The sequence below is a fragment of the Hydra vulgaris genome, chromosome 10 (assembly GCF_038396675.1).
Source record: "Hydra vulgaris chromosome 10, alternate assembly HydraT2T_AEP".
Taxonomy (NCBI): Eukaryota; Metazoa; Cnidaria; class Hydrozoa; order Anthoathecata; family Hydridae; genus Hydra; species Hydra vulgaris.
This window is the reverse complement of record NC_088929.1, coordinates 41,432,753-41,451,388: the sequence shown is the minus strand read 5'-3', so window position 1 is coordinate 41,451,388 and position 18,636 is coordinate 41,432,753. Positions and strand designations below refer to the sequence as shown.

At 28.3% G+C, this 18,636-nt stretch overlaps 1 protein-coding gene across 1 annotated transcript; it reads right to left on the bottom strand.

The window, feature by feature from the left end:
* Window positions 1-2,048: 2,048 nt before the first annotated feature.
* On the bottom strand, window positions 2,049-3,667 carry LOC100209456 (beta-1,3-glucan-binding protein). Its single transcript, XM_065808040.1, has 2 exons — window positions 2,434-3,667; window positions 2,049-2,174 (listed from the first exon to the last, which is right to left on the bottom strand). Exon 1 carries the CDS (start codon window positions 3,587-3,589, stop codon window positions 2,453-2,455), a length of 1,137 nt encoding a protein of 378 aa, XP_065664112.1. The 5' UTR covers window positions 3,590-3,667; the 3' UTR covers window positions 2,049-2,174; window positions 2,434-2,452.
* Window positions 3,668-18,636: the final 14,969 nt, after the last annotated feature.

The following is an 18,636-nucleotide window of genomic DNA, read 5'->3' as shown; positions in this document are numbered from 1 at the left end:
TTTTAATTTTCTCAGTTATTACTGAATCGTGTAATGTTTTAGGAATCTTTGTTTCTGCGTTACTTTGACTTCAGACTTATTGTCTTGCTTGATTTCAGGTATTTTTTTTTTGTCAAGTTTAAAATTTAATCACATTACTGCAAAATTCTAAGATGCATTTTTAGTGCAGAAAACTACGACATCACCTGTCAGATTTTTTTTTTTTAATTTGGATTTGGTGAAAAAAGGCAAGACGCTTTGAATATCCCCTAACAATTGCACATATTGTCTGGACAATTTCTGACAGTAGTGATGATATTGCATTTGGGTCTGTTCCAATTAGCTCACTGCAATGTGCTTTGCAATGAAATATTTCAGGAGTTAGGCTGTATTATTAGATTCATTGAAAAAATAAATCTTCACTGAATGTTTAAGAAATTCAGTTATAAAATCAAGAGGAACCAAAAAAGTTTTTGGTTCAATCAGAACAATTTACCTTTGAGAGGCAATTTAATTAAATTCACAAAATAAATCTTTAATTGTTTTGTTTTTTTCTCTTACAGTATATACAGAGTCGGCTCGTAGCAAAGGATGTTTAGAAATTATGACTTTTTTCACAAATTTAGGCTATGCATAATTTTTTCTCTGCGACTACAAAGAGTTGGCAAATTTTTGAATCAAAATGTTGCAAATTAATAGTAAAGTCATTAAGTACTACCAGATGGGAAAGTCATGTGAATGCTGTTCGTGCTCTAAAATTTGGATCAGAAAAAATTTATTGTGCATTGAAAGAGGTTGTTAACATTGAAAAAGATTCTAATACTAGATTAACTGCTGAATCACTTGCATCAAATTTAGACAGTTTTGAATTCATATGTGGTGTTGTGGTTTGGCACGATGTATTAACTGAAATTAATTGTACTAGCAAACTATTACAATCTCAAACTGCAGACGTGAAGAAATGCATTAAAGAAAACTATCAATTTTTTTGTTACTAAACACACTAAAGATTCTTACAAAATATATTTCAAAAGCCAAAATTCTAGCTAATGATGCAAAATTGACTGACGAATTCAGTTTTCGTGTGAAAGAGCAAGAAAAAGTAAAATACATTTTGATGATGAACCTTATCAAGAAGATGGTAATAAATGGAAAAAGTATTGACTCATAGTAAATCAAAAGATGTGTATTCAGAGGATTTGTTTCTGGAAAAAAATCACCGGAATCTGTGCTTAAATGGATCAATGATAGTCAGCTTGAAGAAATGTTTGTATTTCCTTACGAATATTATTAACACTACCGGTAACAGTGAGTGAAGGGAAACGTAGTTTTTCCAAATTAAAATTAATAAAAAAACTATTTACAATCAACAATGGGTCAGGAACTTTTAATGGTTTATCAATAATTTCCATTGAAAACAAAATTGCTGAACCTGTAGATATTGATACTTTAAGATTAAATTTTGCAAAATTTAAAGTTAGACGTGTTCCGTTTTTTAACTAAAAATATGTTTAGAATCAATAAAATTTAAATTTATTTTAATTTATGTTAAGAAAGTTATTTTATTTGTAGTATTTACTGTTTTATGATTTAAAAAAAAATACATTTTTCGCGAGCAAGCTCGCTCGGAATTTAAATCTAAAAGGCGCCTAATTTATGCTCGTAAAATATATTTCACGAGTCGGCTCTGAGTATATACAATCTGGAACTATCCTATGCGTATGTGTAAGGTTGCTATGCATAGGTGCTGGTTGCGGCTGTCAATAAAGTATACAAAAAATAATCAATTTTTTTTTTAGCGGTTTTCTGGCTACAAGACCGATATGATCTTCTTCCAGATTCCAACTTTATATGTTAATGTTACATGTAAATCACGACATGGATATTATATTCATTTAAAATAAATAAAAATAAAAGAGTATAAACTAATGATTATACTCTAACCCGATATTCAAGCTTAAAGCTTCCTCCTTTTCTTATTAAAAAAATGACGCCAAGTCTCTTCAAAAAGTTGATTTTATTAAAGTTAAAATTAATCTCTTTTTTTTTTTATTTCTACAAACAAAAAGCTTGTTGCTGTTATTGTTATTGTGTTATTGTTGCTGTTGTTCTTGTTTTCATTGTTGTTTTTGTCGTTGTTGTTAATGTCGTTTCTATTGTTGTCGTTGTTGTTGTTTTTGCTGCTGTTGTTTTATCTATAAGACGTATAATAAAAATGTTAAAGTTGTAAAGTATCGGTTTAAATTACAAATCGTAAATGTCTTTTGTCAATAAAGTATGTTTTTCTAAGAACTCTTACATTTTTCTTTGAACGACAAAAACGTTGTTTGGTGGTCACACAAATACCATTTATACGAACATATAAATTATAGTTATTATAAAATAAATATAAATAATTAACATAAAGTTTTATCAAAATTTAGTTATCATATATAATTACAAGATCAACTTCACCTAAATTTATTTTTTGTCATCATGTATCACCACTAGAGTTTGGCTCCAACTTCCAAACTCGTACATAGTCTATTTTTAAAGCTACATTGTTACCTTTCCAAGTAGGTAACCATTGATTTTTGTTTTCCCAAAACTCTTTCATTGCTTTTTGACCATTAGAATTGTTATCCCACGGTATTCTTGGTTCAAAATTTTCATCAAAATACCTGTTTGTTCCACCAACAGCTGTATTAAGTATTATATAAAATTCTTGATCGAACGGAGCCATTTTTGATCCATTCTCCCATGGGTTGCTTGCATTTTCTAGTTTGTTGAATTCTCCAAATTTCCAGAATCCTTCGTTTCCGACAGATACGTTTAAGGATAGAGAATTATCAATGTAAAAAGAAATATCATGCTTTGTCCATATTACGGTATATACATGATAACTAGAAGCAAAAGAACCTTCGGTCTTACCTCGACTTGCTAAAGTTTTTGGGTGTCCATTTTGAGGATAATATGGACCCCAATGCAAAGATTGAGAAACTCTTTTGTTTCCTATTTGAGTTAGGTCTTTTTTACTTACGGTCAAATTTTCATTTCCTCGAGACTCCATAAGATCTATCTCTCCAGATGCTGGCCAATCTCCATACACGGAATATTTTGGCATTAACCAAATAGCAGGCCATATCCAGTCTCCTTGCGGAAGTTTTGCTTTTACATCTACTTTTCCGTATTTAAAAGAAAACTTATTTGCGCTTCGAATACTTGCTGACTGAATTGGATTTATTAGAGAATCTGAGGATCCTTTTCGCTTACATCCACTATCTAAATTCGATGTGCACGTTGTCCATGGTGTACTTCCCCATAAGTTTAATGTTCCATTGTACAAAAATTCTTCACCAAAAGTGTCTTTTGTCAATGTTGGTTTAAGATATAGTACGCCGTCTTTTACAAAACTATTAGAACGATTATTGGTATAATATTGGAACTCGTTGTTTCCGGTTGCCGCCGCAGTTCTTAAATGCTCCCAAACAGATAAATCAAAGTCATTAAAGTTGTCTTCAAATATTAGACAAGGGTATTTTTTGCATTTATTGCTGTCTTTTATAGTTGCTAAATACACATTGTTAAAAGTAAAACCAAGTAAAATCATAGTAGAAAAAAGTTTTATCATTTTGAATCCAGGTTTTTCAAACCTGACCAGGTTTATGATTTAAATGAAGTTGGAGTTATGTAAATGTTTATACTATTAATCATTGAAAGATAGTTTCGGCATTTTTGCAAACAAGTTTGCTGTATATTGTTCATGCCGTTAATTAACATCTTCCAAATGCAAATAATTGGAAGCTGTAAAAAAGCTCGAAAAGCTATTAATTTTTTTTTTTTTTTTTTTTTTTTTTTTTGCAGGGGGAAAATTGACTGTTGAGATGTAGTTCTTATTTTAGTTTATTTTTCCTTCTTTTATTTTTATAAGCTATATTTTAAAGTTAAATTATCCGGTAGAAACTTTTATCCGTTATATTTTTATGTTGTAAAGACATTGTATTGTTTATTTTAAATGACGAAATAAATAAATAAGTAAACTACCAGCATCGTTGGACTCGAGTATTGTTAGAAAAGTTTTATTGTATTAATTTTTTCGTTAATATCGAATTCATTTTAACGTAAAACAAACAATATATTTTTCCAAACTCTTATTAAATCTTTCCGTTTAAGGCATTTTTATAACATAAATGTTAATACCAATTAAATATAACTTTAATGGCATAATGTCAATTTTTACTTTTTTCAGAACATCTTGCGGAGAGCAAGTATGTCTGATTTAAGACATTGGCCATAAAATTCTGCAAATAAACGTTATCATAAACTTTGATGTAGAAAAAGAAAGTTGTTTTAAAATATGTTGTTTTAAAATTTCAACAATAATTGTTGAAATTTTTGGATAAATTTTTTAACGGTATTCCTCAATTATTGAGAAATATCGTCAACTATTGAGAAATACCGTTAAAATATTTATCCAAAAGTTTGAATGGAATTGAAACTTTTGGATAAGTTTTGGTTAAGTTTTTACAGTGAACTTATAAAACCACCTTAATCAAAAATTGCTATTATGCTAATAACTGGGTAATGTCTTCTAATTAGAAGTTTGCAGCCAATGCAAATCTTTTTTTAATTTAATACCAATATAAATCAACTATATGCGGACGTAAGTATTGAATTAAAGAAAGTAAATGACTGGCTAAGGTCAAACAAACTTTTTCTGAACGTTGAAAAAAAATGTGCATGTACATTGTTCTAAATTTTTATTAATAATAAACAGTTTAAGAAGCAAGATACAGGGCCGACGACGGGCCGGAGAGATGGCTGCCTTCCCCACTTTTTTCTTAAGGACTTTTTTTTTATTTTTATTTTTTAAAAAAAAATTCTACAGAGGACTTTTTTTAAAAATTTACAATTGTGCTCCTTCCCCCCCCCCCCACCGCCCCCACTTTGAAACCCGTGTCGTCAGCCATGAGATACTATAAAGTTTTTTAGCAGTTTTTGTTAATAAACATTTATCATGATAAATGTTTATCTTTAATTTTATTATAAATGTTTATCTTTAATATCATGATAAATGTTTATCTTTATAAACGTTTATCTTTAATATCATGATAAATGTTTATCTTTATAAATGTTTATCTTTAATATCATGATAAATGTTTATCTTTATAAATGTTTATCTTTAATATCATGATAAATGTTTATCTTTATAAATGTTTATCTTTAATATCATGATAAATGTTTATCTTTAATTTAAATAAGGTGTTGAAAATTTACGTGAGCAAATTGTTAACCAACCAAACCTAATGATATTTTTTGTTGACAAATGCATACTTGCAGAATTATATCTAGCGAAAATCGAAGCATGAAAGGCATGAAAGTAATGAGCATATATCAAATAAAATTTTTACCAACATTATGTATAAATATACAACTTTATGTATAAGTAATAACCTTACTCAGGCCCGGCATGAGACATTCTGAAGGTGTGTAAAAAATATTTTTGCACCGTTATGAAATAAATGAAAAAGAAACAAAAAACTTTACGCACTTCAATACAAATTTATTAGAAAAAAAAATGTTTATAAGTAATTTATCTCAAAAATCCTTTTCAGGTTTCATGCGACAATGTTTTGATTGTATATCTCCATTAATTAAATCAGCAGCAGTTTTATTTTCAATTGAAATCATTAATTCAAAACTTAGTTCTTCACCAGATTATACCTTTTATCTAGCGTACCTTTCTTTAAATTATCAGTTAGTTTAGTTTCTAATGCACAGCATATGTGGCGCAGTGGTTACCCGAGGAAAAAAAACCCGGCTAATATTACTTGGAAATCTAACTTCCTGATAATCCTTGTGCAAGCTGTTCTGACTAATTCTGTTAAGTTTTTGCCAAATGCAGCTAACTTATTAAGTTCCGATTAATCTGATGATTACCGAGTAATCATTGTAAGTACATAATAAGTACTTATCAGGATTAAACGAAATATTTAGTAAGTACTTGGTAAGTTTTCAAAAATGATGCGAATATAAAAAGTCTAATTTGATTATACGCCAACACAGAAGACATGTCGGCTAAATCTAAAACAGCATTTTTGGATACAATATTTTTACTTATTAATATTTATAGTAGAAAGCTTTTTTCATTTGGCGACAATTTCATGGTTAACAAATTAAATGATGACTGTTTGTTAATGTGTTTATACGGCTTTTAATATTAATTTTGAAGCATTTTAACTTTTAAAGATACTAGGCACTTCGATCAAAATTTCAAACTGGATTTTATGTTAAAAAATTACCAAGATAAATAGAGTCTAATATTATCTTTCTAAAGATGGTTTTATTATTTTTTTTTTTTTTTTTTTTTTTTTTTTTTAGGTGCCCCAAGAAGTCCTTACGGTCTTGTCACAGAACACCGCGGAAGTGCATTTAACCAGGAAGTTCACGCCTCCTTCCTTACCGTGACGCGAAAATTTGTCCAGAGCTCGTTTCGAACCAGGATCTCCTGCTTATAAAGCAAGCGCTCTAACCACTGCGCCACGGCCGCATAATTAATCTTATATCATAAAAAGAAAAAAACTTATTTAGTTTTCATGAACTAAAACAAAAATCGTTAATGATATAAAAATTAAAAAAAAACGCGCTTTTAAAAACAACGTTAAAAAAACACGTTTGCTTAAATTTTTGGAAAGCGTGATTTCAAAATGTGACAAAAAAAACTTAAAGTTAAGATAAACAAACTTCTGAACCGCTCCATAAATAAATTTTTAAATAAATTGTCTAATAATACCAAATTTAGTTTTCAAAAATTTTCTTAACATTTTGTGTCTTAAAAGGTCAACTGGAGAAAAACAATCTATTTGGCAATTACTTTGAAGGAAAACTCTTACCTCCCCCTTCTCCTTCATATTTAAGTTTTTTAAAGCATGTCAAAATTTTGCCAATAATAACCAGAAATATAAATCAATTAGTTAAAGAAAAAAACTTTATTTATTAAATTAATAATTTTTTAAATTTATATCTTATTTTTTACATGTGTATATTACAGGAATTAATACTAAAACTGACCGTAAATTTGCCCTGGCAATTCAGTTTATAAATTAGACAAATAATTGTCTAACTTGCTTAACGAAGCGTACCACCGAGAAGGTAAGCCATAGGACTTTGCTCTCCATCTTTAAACTGCTCATTTTGCTTGTTGTCATTATGCTTACTTATCAATGTTTAATGAATAAGTCGTTGATGTAAAAGTATTAGGAACCGGCCAGAATTGATCCTTATAAACTGGATCTCTGGCTACTTGATAACCATTTGATTGAAAAGAATTAGCATTGTTGACTAGGGTTATAATTGAAAATTTTATACATTTTTTTAGAGAATTAAGAAAGTGAACAACAAAATAAAAATAAAAAAATAAAAACTTTTGTTTAACAAACAAAAGAGATATAGAGATGGTTAAAATATTCTATGAAATAGTTTAACAAACAGCATGAAATTGGTAGACTTGAAACACATAGATAAACACAGGTAAACATAAAAAAACTACAAATTGATACCTTTTAAAAGGTTGAGAAACACAAACACATTTTTTCTGAATCAGTGACCATATAGTTTGAAACAATGTTAAAAAGTACTTTATAAAAATGCTTAGTAATATACTATAACACAGCCAGAAAACTCACAAATCCAAGAACAACGTCTGCGATAAATTCTCTGATTAATAAAGTTTGTTATACCACTATCATCAATGTACAAAATATTTACAAAATCTAATCTTTATTTAAAAGAAATAGACATATGAAACCAAAAAAATGTAATATCTTTTCCATCCACCTCCTAAATGTGAATCATATTTACCCCTAAAATGTCAGTGTCTTTATTTAAAACAGCCAACGCAAAATTTTTTCCTCTTTTTATTTGAACCGATAGAGCTACAGGTTTAAGATTTTCATTAAGATCTGCATTGATTGATTTTTCTTTCCAATTTGTCTTTTTTCTGAGCTGTTTCTTGCAGTTGCATATTTGCTGCAGCTTTTAAAATTTTTCCCGTGATGATAAACACTTCCTAGTAAAAGATATGCATTTACTTTTTTTTTTAGAAAATGCGATGAACACTCATTAGAAACGATGAACACTCATTAGAAACGATGAACACTCATTAGAAACGATGAACACTCATTAGAAACGATGAACACTCATTAGAAACGATGAACACTCATTAGAAACGATGAACACTCATTAGAAACGATGAACACTCATTAGAAATCAGCACGACTTTTATAACTATTCATATATTTTTCATATTTTCATACACATATATTTTCATACTTTTATATTTCATACACACATATTTTCATACTTTTATATTTTTTATATTTTTTACTTTTTGATTTTTTCCTGAAAAATTGTGATTATTATAGCTATAGAAAAATGATAAAGAACATTTTTTCAAGTTAAATTGTTCAAGTTTTCAAGTTGCTTTTTTATTGTTAAATAATATAGGTTGTCGACTAACATTAATACTTTTGTAAATTTCATTTTAGCTACAGTTATGGTCGAATAAAAGATGAAGACAAATGGAATAATATGGGTGGAATTTTTCCATTGGCACCTTCGAAATTACTAAATAACTGACCATCGTTATTTAATGTATTTTTTTAAATGTTCTATTAATACAAGCTAACACTTCTTTATTTGTTATTTTTATAATTGCTATATAAACCAGCGTCTTTATTGCTTAGGCAACAAATTAAATTATTTACACTATAATGTACTACTATGGTAATTAAATTAGGTATGGCTTTTTTTTTTTCAGTTAATCTGTGCTTAAGTAAAAATTTAAAAAGAATTATTTTTAAATTTTTATTTTAATACACAGATCTTGAAAGAATAATCATACTTAAACTTAAAAATAAAGAATAATCTTACTAATTAAAATATGTAATCTTTAAAACACAAATAATCTTACTAATTAAACTATGTAATCTTTAAAACACAAATAATCTTACTAATTAAACTATGTAATCATTAAAACACAAATAATCTTACTAATTAAACTATGTAATCTTTAAAACACAAATAATTCAATTAAACACCGAATAAAAATGTAAAGTTCTACTATTAACTGAAACCCAGTTTCTGAATGTAGTATTAAAAATTCCTACTAAGTTTTCTTAAAATCGGCTAATTCGATTAATTTATGGGGACTAAAACCGGCTAATCCGAATTAATTTATGGGGACTCCCCATTAATTTAACACGCATTGTAAAATTTCCCCTTTTTCAGTGATTACCATATGGCAACCCCACTTATATGGCGAAATCTAGATAAATAGACTTAGTAACTTTTCCAATCTTATGCCTAATGTATGTTAATAATACTTAAACTTTTCCAATCTTATGCCTAATGTATGTTAATAATACTTAGGTATCCACTTTTTGACTTCAAGAACTTTGCATAACACAATTATGATCTTTCACTATATTTATGAAGAAGATGTTATCTATCATTCCTATTAAACAATAAGAATATATAAGATAAATGTTTCTCGAACACTCAAATTATAAAAAAAAAGTTATGATAAGTTATGTATATAAATAAAAAGTTATGATTATGACAACAACAAAAAAATAAAGCAAAATTGTTCAAATAATCTACGCAATTATATAAATATATTTTATATATTTTATTTTCTATCAAACCAACATTTCTATCAAATTTTTTCTATCAATATCTATCATTCTTTAGTTGCCGTTGTTTCCATAAATTAGGTTTTAAGTTTATTTAAACAGTTTAGCATGCTGAAAAAAGTTTAATTCAAACATTAAACCAATTTAATGGTTAATGCTTGATGTAAATAATTACGTTTGAGATAAATAGACTTGTAAGCAATGTTGATATAACATGATCATTATGTTATTTGTAGTCTAACAACACATCTCATACAAAACCTTTTTAAAATTTATCTAGAAATTATAATGTACATAATATAGAATATAAAAAAGTAGAATAGATTCTTACCTGAAAGTCTTTTTTTAAACAATAAAGTTCTTAGATATATTAAAAAGTGAATAAAACAACTTTCAAGATGAATGCGAAGATTTGCGCTGTAAACTCAAATGCTCTTGTTTATATCAAAATTAATTTGGTTTTACCACTGATGGGTCAGTATCGGCCCAATGTCTGTTGTTCTGTTACGGCAAATTTTTGTTGGACCATTATTGTTATTTTTGCGGCTACCCAGCTAAAGCAATTTTATAAAGGCCCGGCAATGGTCCTGTTACGACTTACCAGAATTGGAAATCCAAGAACGGAACTTTATCATTATTTTTTTCATTATTATATTTAATAGTATTATTGATATTATTATAATCCTCTTCATTTAATTTACTTTATTGCTATTATTATTTAATAGGGGTGGGAGTTAAGGTTAGTTTTAGTCTAACTAAATTTAGTCGACTAACTTTTTAGTCTAACTAAAATTAGTCGACTAACTTTTTAGTCTAACTGAATTTAGTCGACTAACTTTTTAGTCAAACTAAATTTAGTCGACTAACTTTTTAGCGTAACTAAATTTAGTCGACTAACTTTTTAGTCTAACAAAATTTAGTCGACTAACTTTTTAGCGTAAATAAATTAGTCGACTAACTTTTTAGTCTAGCTAAGTTTAGTCGACTAACTTTTTCGTCTAACTAAATTTAGTCGACTAACTTTTTAGTCTAACTAAATTCAGTCGACTAACTTTTTAGCGTAACTAAAATTAGTCGACTAACTTTTCAGCGTAACTAAAATTAGTCGATCAACATTTTAGCGTAAACAAATTAGTCGACTAACTTTTTAGTCTAACTAAGTTTAGTCGACTAATTTTTTAGTCTAATTAAATTTAGTCGGCTAACTTTTTAGTCTAACTAAATTTAGTCGACTAACTTTTTAGCGTAACTAAAATTAGTCGACTAACTTTTTAGTTTGACTAAATTTAGTCGACTAAGTTTTTAATTTGCGAAAAATATATTGTTACTTTTACCCAAAAAATACTTTTTTTAAATCTTGTTATGTGTTAGTTGTGAAGTAGTTTGAGCGCCATTTTTTTAATAACAAATTGCTGTAAGTTACAATTTAGATCTCCATGGCATCTTTTTCAAAGTTGATTTTCAGAGTTTTTCAAGTTTTCGGAGAAAATTTAATTCTTCTCAAGTTTGCGAGATATACACTTGGAGTTTTGTAATAGTAAAAAAACTCTATCCAATTACTCCCCCCTTATTACTAAGTACTTGTTTTAACTTTCAATGAAAAGCGGTTTAAATCTGGATTTTTTCAATTTTTAATTAAAATGAACCATAAACTATTAGAAAAAAAAATCGTGCCATATTTTTGAAATGTGTTGTATGCAGAAGCTTTTTCGGATTTCTTTTATATAATACCAGCAATCATTTTTTGAGGTAATAATGCCTAATTTATTTTGTTCTACACTCATAAAACGCAGTTTTTACAGTGACGACAATATGATTGTAGTTGTTAGTAACAACTACACAATATAGAAATAATAAAAAACATTAATTGCGTAACAATTTGTTACGCAATTAATGTTTTTTATTATTTCTATATTGTGTAATTGAATATATATCTTGTTCAACTCTCAATTTTTATTTATTTTTTAATTATTATTAAAATGCTAATAACTAATTATGTATTCGGTATAAAATATCAGCTGTTTTTGGCGGAGTTGTTCTACTAACAAACCAATTTTTATTTAATTCAATGAAAGAAAATGTGGGGCAATACTAGGTACAAACAAAACATTTTTATTACCTAATTGTCACAAATTATATTACGTATTTTAAATTTCTTAAAAACAATAAATTTTAATGAATGTCTTTAAGTTGATTTATTTGTCTTAATTCATATTATGATCATATAATTTCTCAACACAACAAAATTTAAGGAATGTCTTAACTGACACCTCAAAGTAATGGTTTCCCGCTATATATTAGATAAACCGTTATTCTCAAATATATATTTAAATTTACTTTAAGAAATTGCATTTTCAAACTATGTCGAAAAATAATACGTTCTCTCCAATTGAATATGCTGCTCCAATATCTGATTTGATAAATCTGACGAAGAAAAGATTGGATAAAAGAAAGACTATAGATGAACAGAACCCTGCAGATCATAACGATAGCGAAACAAGTTCAAGTTTTTCATCCGGTCAAACAGAAATTGAAGTTGATGCTCAGTTCATTGAAGAAGCAGCTAAAACTACATACGAATATTACTCAATCGAGGAGGAAACATCAAAATGGATATGCAATCAATGTAATAGTAACAGACCTAAAAAGTACTCTTGTAAAACATCAAAGAGTATATTAGATTACCATCTTGAACATAATCACAAAATAATAACGCCGAAAAAAAAATGAACTATGAGTGGCTTGTCAAAAGAAGTTAGCGATAAGATTGATAGAGCTCTTTTAATTTTCATTATTGCCTGTTGTCTTCTATTTATGTTGGTAGAAAGTAGTGCATTTAAAGAATTTGTTTTGTGTTTAAATCCAAAGTATAAAGTGCCTTCCCGAAAAAAGTTAAGATCTCTTTTAACTGATTTATATCGAGAAAAAGTTGAACTTTTGAAATCAAAATTATTATCAATTAAAGTTTTATCTATTACTACTGACGGATGGACGTCCTGTCAAAACTATAGTTATATATCTGCAACTGCACATTTCATTTCTGACAAAACAAATTTCATCAGTTTTTGTTTGGGCTTTGCATGCCTTAATGGGCGCCATGATGCAGATAATTTAAAAGAGGCTTTGTTAAAAATCGTAGAAAAGTTTAAAGTAGATGATAAAATAATGAGTATAGTATCAGACAACGCCAGTAACGTACGCAACTGTCTAAATTCTTTAAAAGTTTGTTTAAACATTCAACCAATAAGATGCATGGGACATGTTTTGCAATTAGTTGTTAAAAATGTCATAGATTTAGTTGAAGAAGGTGAAAAAGATAGTTCGTCTAAATTCTTTTTCATTGCAAGAACATTAACTAAGTGGAGGAAAATTGTTACATCTTTCAATCATTCTTCTCAACTTAATGATTTATTAGAGGAAAGTCAAACACGACAAGGTGTCGAAAAAAATCACATACTTCATTTGATTCAAGATGCGAAAACTCGTTGGCACTCTACGTTTCTCATGGCAGAGCGAATGCTTAAGCTTTACTCCTACGTAAAAGATATCTTTAATTCGAAACAACAATACAAAGATATGAGAAAATATTTACTCGATGAAGATGATTAACTTAAAACAAACGGTAAATGCTTTATTAAGCTTTAATCAAGTAAGTGTTTTACTATCTGACGATAGGTATGCAACGTGTTCTTTAATTATTCCAAGTATAAAGTACCTTGAGAAGCAGCTGAGTAAGAATAAAAGTGAAACTCCTCCTTTAATTGTAATATTGAAATCACATTTGTTCGAATCTTTACAAACTTACAAAGATTCATATGAATTAGAGAATAAGTCCTTTTTATAGTGTGTCACTTTTTTGAATCCAAATTATAAAAGTTTTCAATTCTTTGAAAAGTACGAAAAAAAGAAATATTTAAAAATTGTGAAAGAATTTTTGTCAAATTTTTATCTCTCAAAAAGAGTTGATGAAATAATTCCGATTAAAAAGGTGACAAAGGAATCAAAAAAATTTAAGTTGTCATTTGAGGATGAAGAAGATGATTCCGGAAGTGATAGTGACAAAAATGTAACCTTAGATTAAAAAAAAGAAATCAGTGAATATATAAGATTGTCAGTGCACGAACAAAATGTTTTAGAGTTTTGGCATCAAAATCAATATGTTTTTCCAATATTGTATTGCATTTCAACGATGATTTTATGTACACCTGCTACCAGTGCACAAAGTGCGCGTTTTTTTTTCTGATGCATTAAACAATTTGTATGCTAAGCGAAACAGGATGACGGCTGAATGTTTTCAAATGTTGATGTTTTTGTACGAAAATTTGGAATTTTTTAATTTGGTTTAAAATTGGTGCAATTTAATCAATGTAATACGGAAATATCGTGTTGTAATAATTATTTTTGAATTTATTTTATTGTTCTTAAGTAAAAACTTAAGAACAATAAAATAAATTTAGAACTTGAACTGTTTTGTTTTAAAAACAATCAAACAAGGTTGCAACATGTTTAAAAAATGATTTTATAAAGTTGTTGCTCTCATGTTTGGGACGGGGGGGGGACCCCAGAAACTTGAGGGCTTTTATGTTTCCAGGCTACAATTATCGCAATTTTTTGCAAAGTATCATTATCCGAAGTGCAAAATATGAACGTAGCAAGTCTTCCCGATTCTATGTTATTTAAATTTAAGTTTATTTTTTACATTTGTAAATGTATTTTACATTTTCATGTATTCATTATGACCCACCCAAGTTTATATTTCATAATGAATGATTTCATTAACCTTACCTTTTCTTTATAATTCTACAAAAAATGGCGTCTTAAATGCGGTTCATTTAAGTTGATATTTACTTTTTAAACAAGATTGCTTCTAGTTAACTTTAGATCTTACTTTTCACGCTAAAACTCTTACTTTCTAACAAACTATCTACTCCAGCTTGAAGCAATTTAAAGCCAAAAATTGCTGCTGCCTAGTATACAGCCATATTTAATATAATTAAATGAGTTTATATACGACTAAAAATTAAATTTTTGATACCAAAAAAAAAACATTATTTTGGGAAAAATATATCGTAACTTATTTTTTTTTTAACAAAAAATGAAAATGTACTTTAAAATGATAGATATTCTGCATTTTTTAAGTAATTAAAAAGTGATAAGAAATTTTCTGGTTTGATAAAGCGACCGCTGCCATTTAACAGAATGTTTATCTTATTTTACAGTTTTACACGATTTAGTTGCGGAGGTTGCATTTTTAAATGCGGACGACGAGCCTCTCGGTAAATGCTATTAAATGTTTTGCATTTTAAAAACTCTATTAATACGTTTAACATTTGGTATGCATTTTAGAATAAATAAATTGCCGAAGCTTAAATGTACTTAAATTGTAACAAATATAACCTAAATACGCCAACCAATTTAAGCGCAACTCCGTGCTTATTTGTCCGTACGTTGAAAAAATGAGAAAATGATAAAGTTTTAATAATAATTTAATGATAACGTTGCATATATAAGCTTTCACATTAAATGTCAAGCTTGTTGAGAAAAATGATGGAAGTTAGCGTTAATAAATTGGTACTTCTTATCGCTTATATGAAATTAAATATTTAGAGACTAAGTATATTCGCTAGTATACAGGGGGAGGGGAGGGGGGAGGTGGTAAGTTGAAAACTGCCGTAAAAATAATTGCCGATTAAAAATTATACTTGCTGAGCATAAGAATATATATATCGATTGCTGAGATTTGCTAATAATTATAATAACATCTTAATTTGCCGAATGATCAAACTAAATATCGGTAATAGCATGGCCTTTAAGAGATGCGGTAGTGGTGTAGTGGTAGAGCTCTCGCTTCATAAGCGAGAGGTTCCGAGTTCGATCCCCACCACGTCCCTGGTAGTACCGCGCTCAACTTGTTTCTCCGCGCAGCGACCTTGTTCGTCAAGGTTCGTGTTTCGGAGTTATAGAGTTGAGAAACGGTTATAACCACAATTAAGTAGCCTCCTCATCTGTAGTGGCCTTCTGGGCCTTGGGGAGGTGAAATAACAAAAAAAAAAAAAAAAAAAAAAAAAGATGGACGTGCAACCTATTTTTTTTTTTTTTTTGCGAACCATGCTCATTGCGCATTGTTACAAATCTTTTGTTTTAAACAATAGAAATTAAATTATAAAGTCTGTCGGATTCGTCGAAAACTTTTGGTCTCGTCTAACCAGTTACATCAACTTCCTTCTAGTTATTCAAGATAACAGCAATAGATAGCGATTCCACGGCTCAACGAAAAACATTTGACTTTTGAAAAAAAACACGTAACTTTCATGAACTTTACTCTCTTATATGTTTTTGTATGCTTTAGCAAACACCTTAAGGTTTTTTTGCATCAATTAGTGTTACTCAACCTCTTTCCAGTCATATATAGAAAGTACTATGGTTTATATGGCTTCATTTAAATTTTATCCATATCTTAAGACCACTTTTAAGAAAAAAGTTCGAAGCGGGAACATTTTTTTAAAACAAAGCTTTTAGAGGTTAGGATTCCTTAGTACCAAAGCACATCCAATTTTTATAAAACTTTCCGTATACATTAAAAAAGGGATGACGAATCAAATGGAATGTGCACACTTTTTAACTTTTATACATAAATTTTTAGTTCTTAGCGTTTTAAAACTTCAAGGTTTATTTTTATAGAAAAAAAAAAGTGTTTTTTAAAAGTGTCCAGGTGGAAATTGCAAGTTTACTCTTTCCTTATTTTATAACAAGTATTTATTTATGTTTTCTTGAAGAATAGGTTCTAAGGATTTGTATATAGAAATTATGTATATATATATAACTCTCTTGCTTCGCATATTTTATGACGTTTTTTGTTTTGATTTTGCGTGACATAATGCAAATTTTCGGTGCCATAACAATGCAAATTTTCCATACTCAAGCCCTATACCTTATATATCGTCAAAAAATCATCAATTATTGCACTACAAAAAATTCAATAACTTTAGATCCGCTTAACTTCAAAGGCCGAATGACCCCTCATTTTTTAAGTCAAGTCAAGCTCTATACAATGATATAAGTTACATATGTTTATTTGAATAATAAAAAAATCTTCAAGAATGGCTACAATAGAATCAGATTTTAAGTTTAATTTTATATAGCTAGATATTCCTTATATTTTAAGAAATAACACTGATAATAATATAGAAATTGAGATCATTTACTTAACTACTTTAGTACATGTATAACTAGAGATATAACAAATAATACAATATATCAACTTGTTTTGTCGCTACTTAGAAAATATTGGTTTCATGTCCAGGGAACTACATCATCTACAATATTGCTGTAGACTAATTGTTTATGAATATTATAGAATTTTTTATTTTTATGTTTAACAACATAAATATATACAGTTAAGGATAAATAACTCATACATAAAATGAATATAAATACAATAAAGAAAAAAATAATTTGTCACAGTTTTAAAGAATTTAGCAAAGCCAATTTATGGCAAACCGCAAGAATAACTAAGTATTTAATATTAACATAGCATGATTTACCAACTATATATAAACTAATTTTTATTTGACAAAAACAAATGGGTTATTATGTGCCTTTTATGACAAATGAAATAGTATAAGAAACATAAATACGAAAACATGAAATATCTGGCTACATTTTGCAAGATGATTATAAACTTGAATAACTTTTTAAAAGGTTTTGCATTATCAAACGAGTTATAAAAAAGCCCATTAGAAAATACACCTACTAAAAAACAATGCTCAGTGGAATATATATTGTGGAGCTTATAGAGTAGTCGAGGCAAAAAATAGCGACATATCGGAAATAATACTCAAAAAATACACAAAACTAAGGCTGGTGAATGAAGGACCAGGGAGTTGCATGAAACCAGACCTTGACTAAAAATTTTATTTAAGCATTTTAACTTTTCGCTTTACTTTTTTTATTCATTTTAAAATTATCTTTACAGATCTATTTTATTATTGATGGAACTTTGTTTACACGAAAAAAGTTCCCAAATTTACAAATGTTTATCTTGGAAAAATGATGAAAATCTGTTCGTGCCGACAACTGATTTCCTTTTCCTTGGTGTAATTTGTTTAGTAATTTGTCAACACGTGAAGTAGTTACTTATCCTGAACAGTCTTATTAAACAAATGCTATAAAATTTAAACTAATACCACGTGATCAGATTTTCTGTTTAAAAACTAAGCGCAACCATTTTAATAGATTTTTTTGTTGACGGGTGAAAACTTAGAGTTTGTCGGAAACTCGCATGGCTCGCTGATTTCTGCGGCCTCTTTGATGTAAAACAATAGGTTGCACGTCCATCTTTTATAGTTCCATGGTAATAGATAGTGAGTGTCATACCCCCAACACCACCTTTCCTTCTCGCTGGCTCCAATACTATATATCACTAATATGAAAATGAAAATTTATAGGCAATGTATAATAAAATCCAATTTTAGGAATGCTACTTATCTGGGATATTTTTCCTATGTTGCTATTTTAAGCCTTTGAAATAAGGTTGTTAACCAAAAGGTTTCAAAAATTTCTGTAAAAAAATCTTTCAAAAGGGTATATACAATTAGTATTTATTTTTATTCGTAACGAATATATAGAAGCATTAAAATTTGTCAAAGTAACTTTCGCAAATAATACTTCTGAATATTAGACTTTCGCAAGTTGCTATTTCAAATAATGCTCTTCCAAAACTTCCAAAAATTTCACTTTCGGAAGTAGCACTTAAAAAATGAGCGCTTTTAATAACTACGTTTCAAAATCTATAAAGGAAGTTTATCCGCCTAACTGCAAGAAATGTGAAAATAAAATATCTGTATATATCAAACTGTTTGTAATGAAACTTTATGTTCAGTATAGCAACATATTTAATTTTTAGTAAAAATTTAATATGTTGCTATACTGAAGATAAAGTTTCATTACAAACAGTTTGATCATTATTTGAAAAAACAAACTAGTA

Coding starts and splice junctions, on each gene's coding strand:
- LOC100209456 (XM_065808040.1), bottom strand. CDS start 3,589: ATGATAAAACTTTTTTCTACTATGATTTTACTTGGTTTTACTTTTAAC.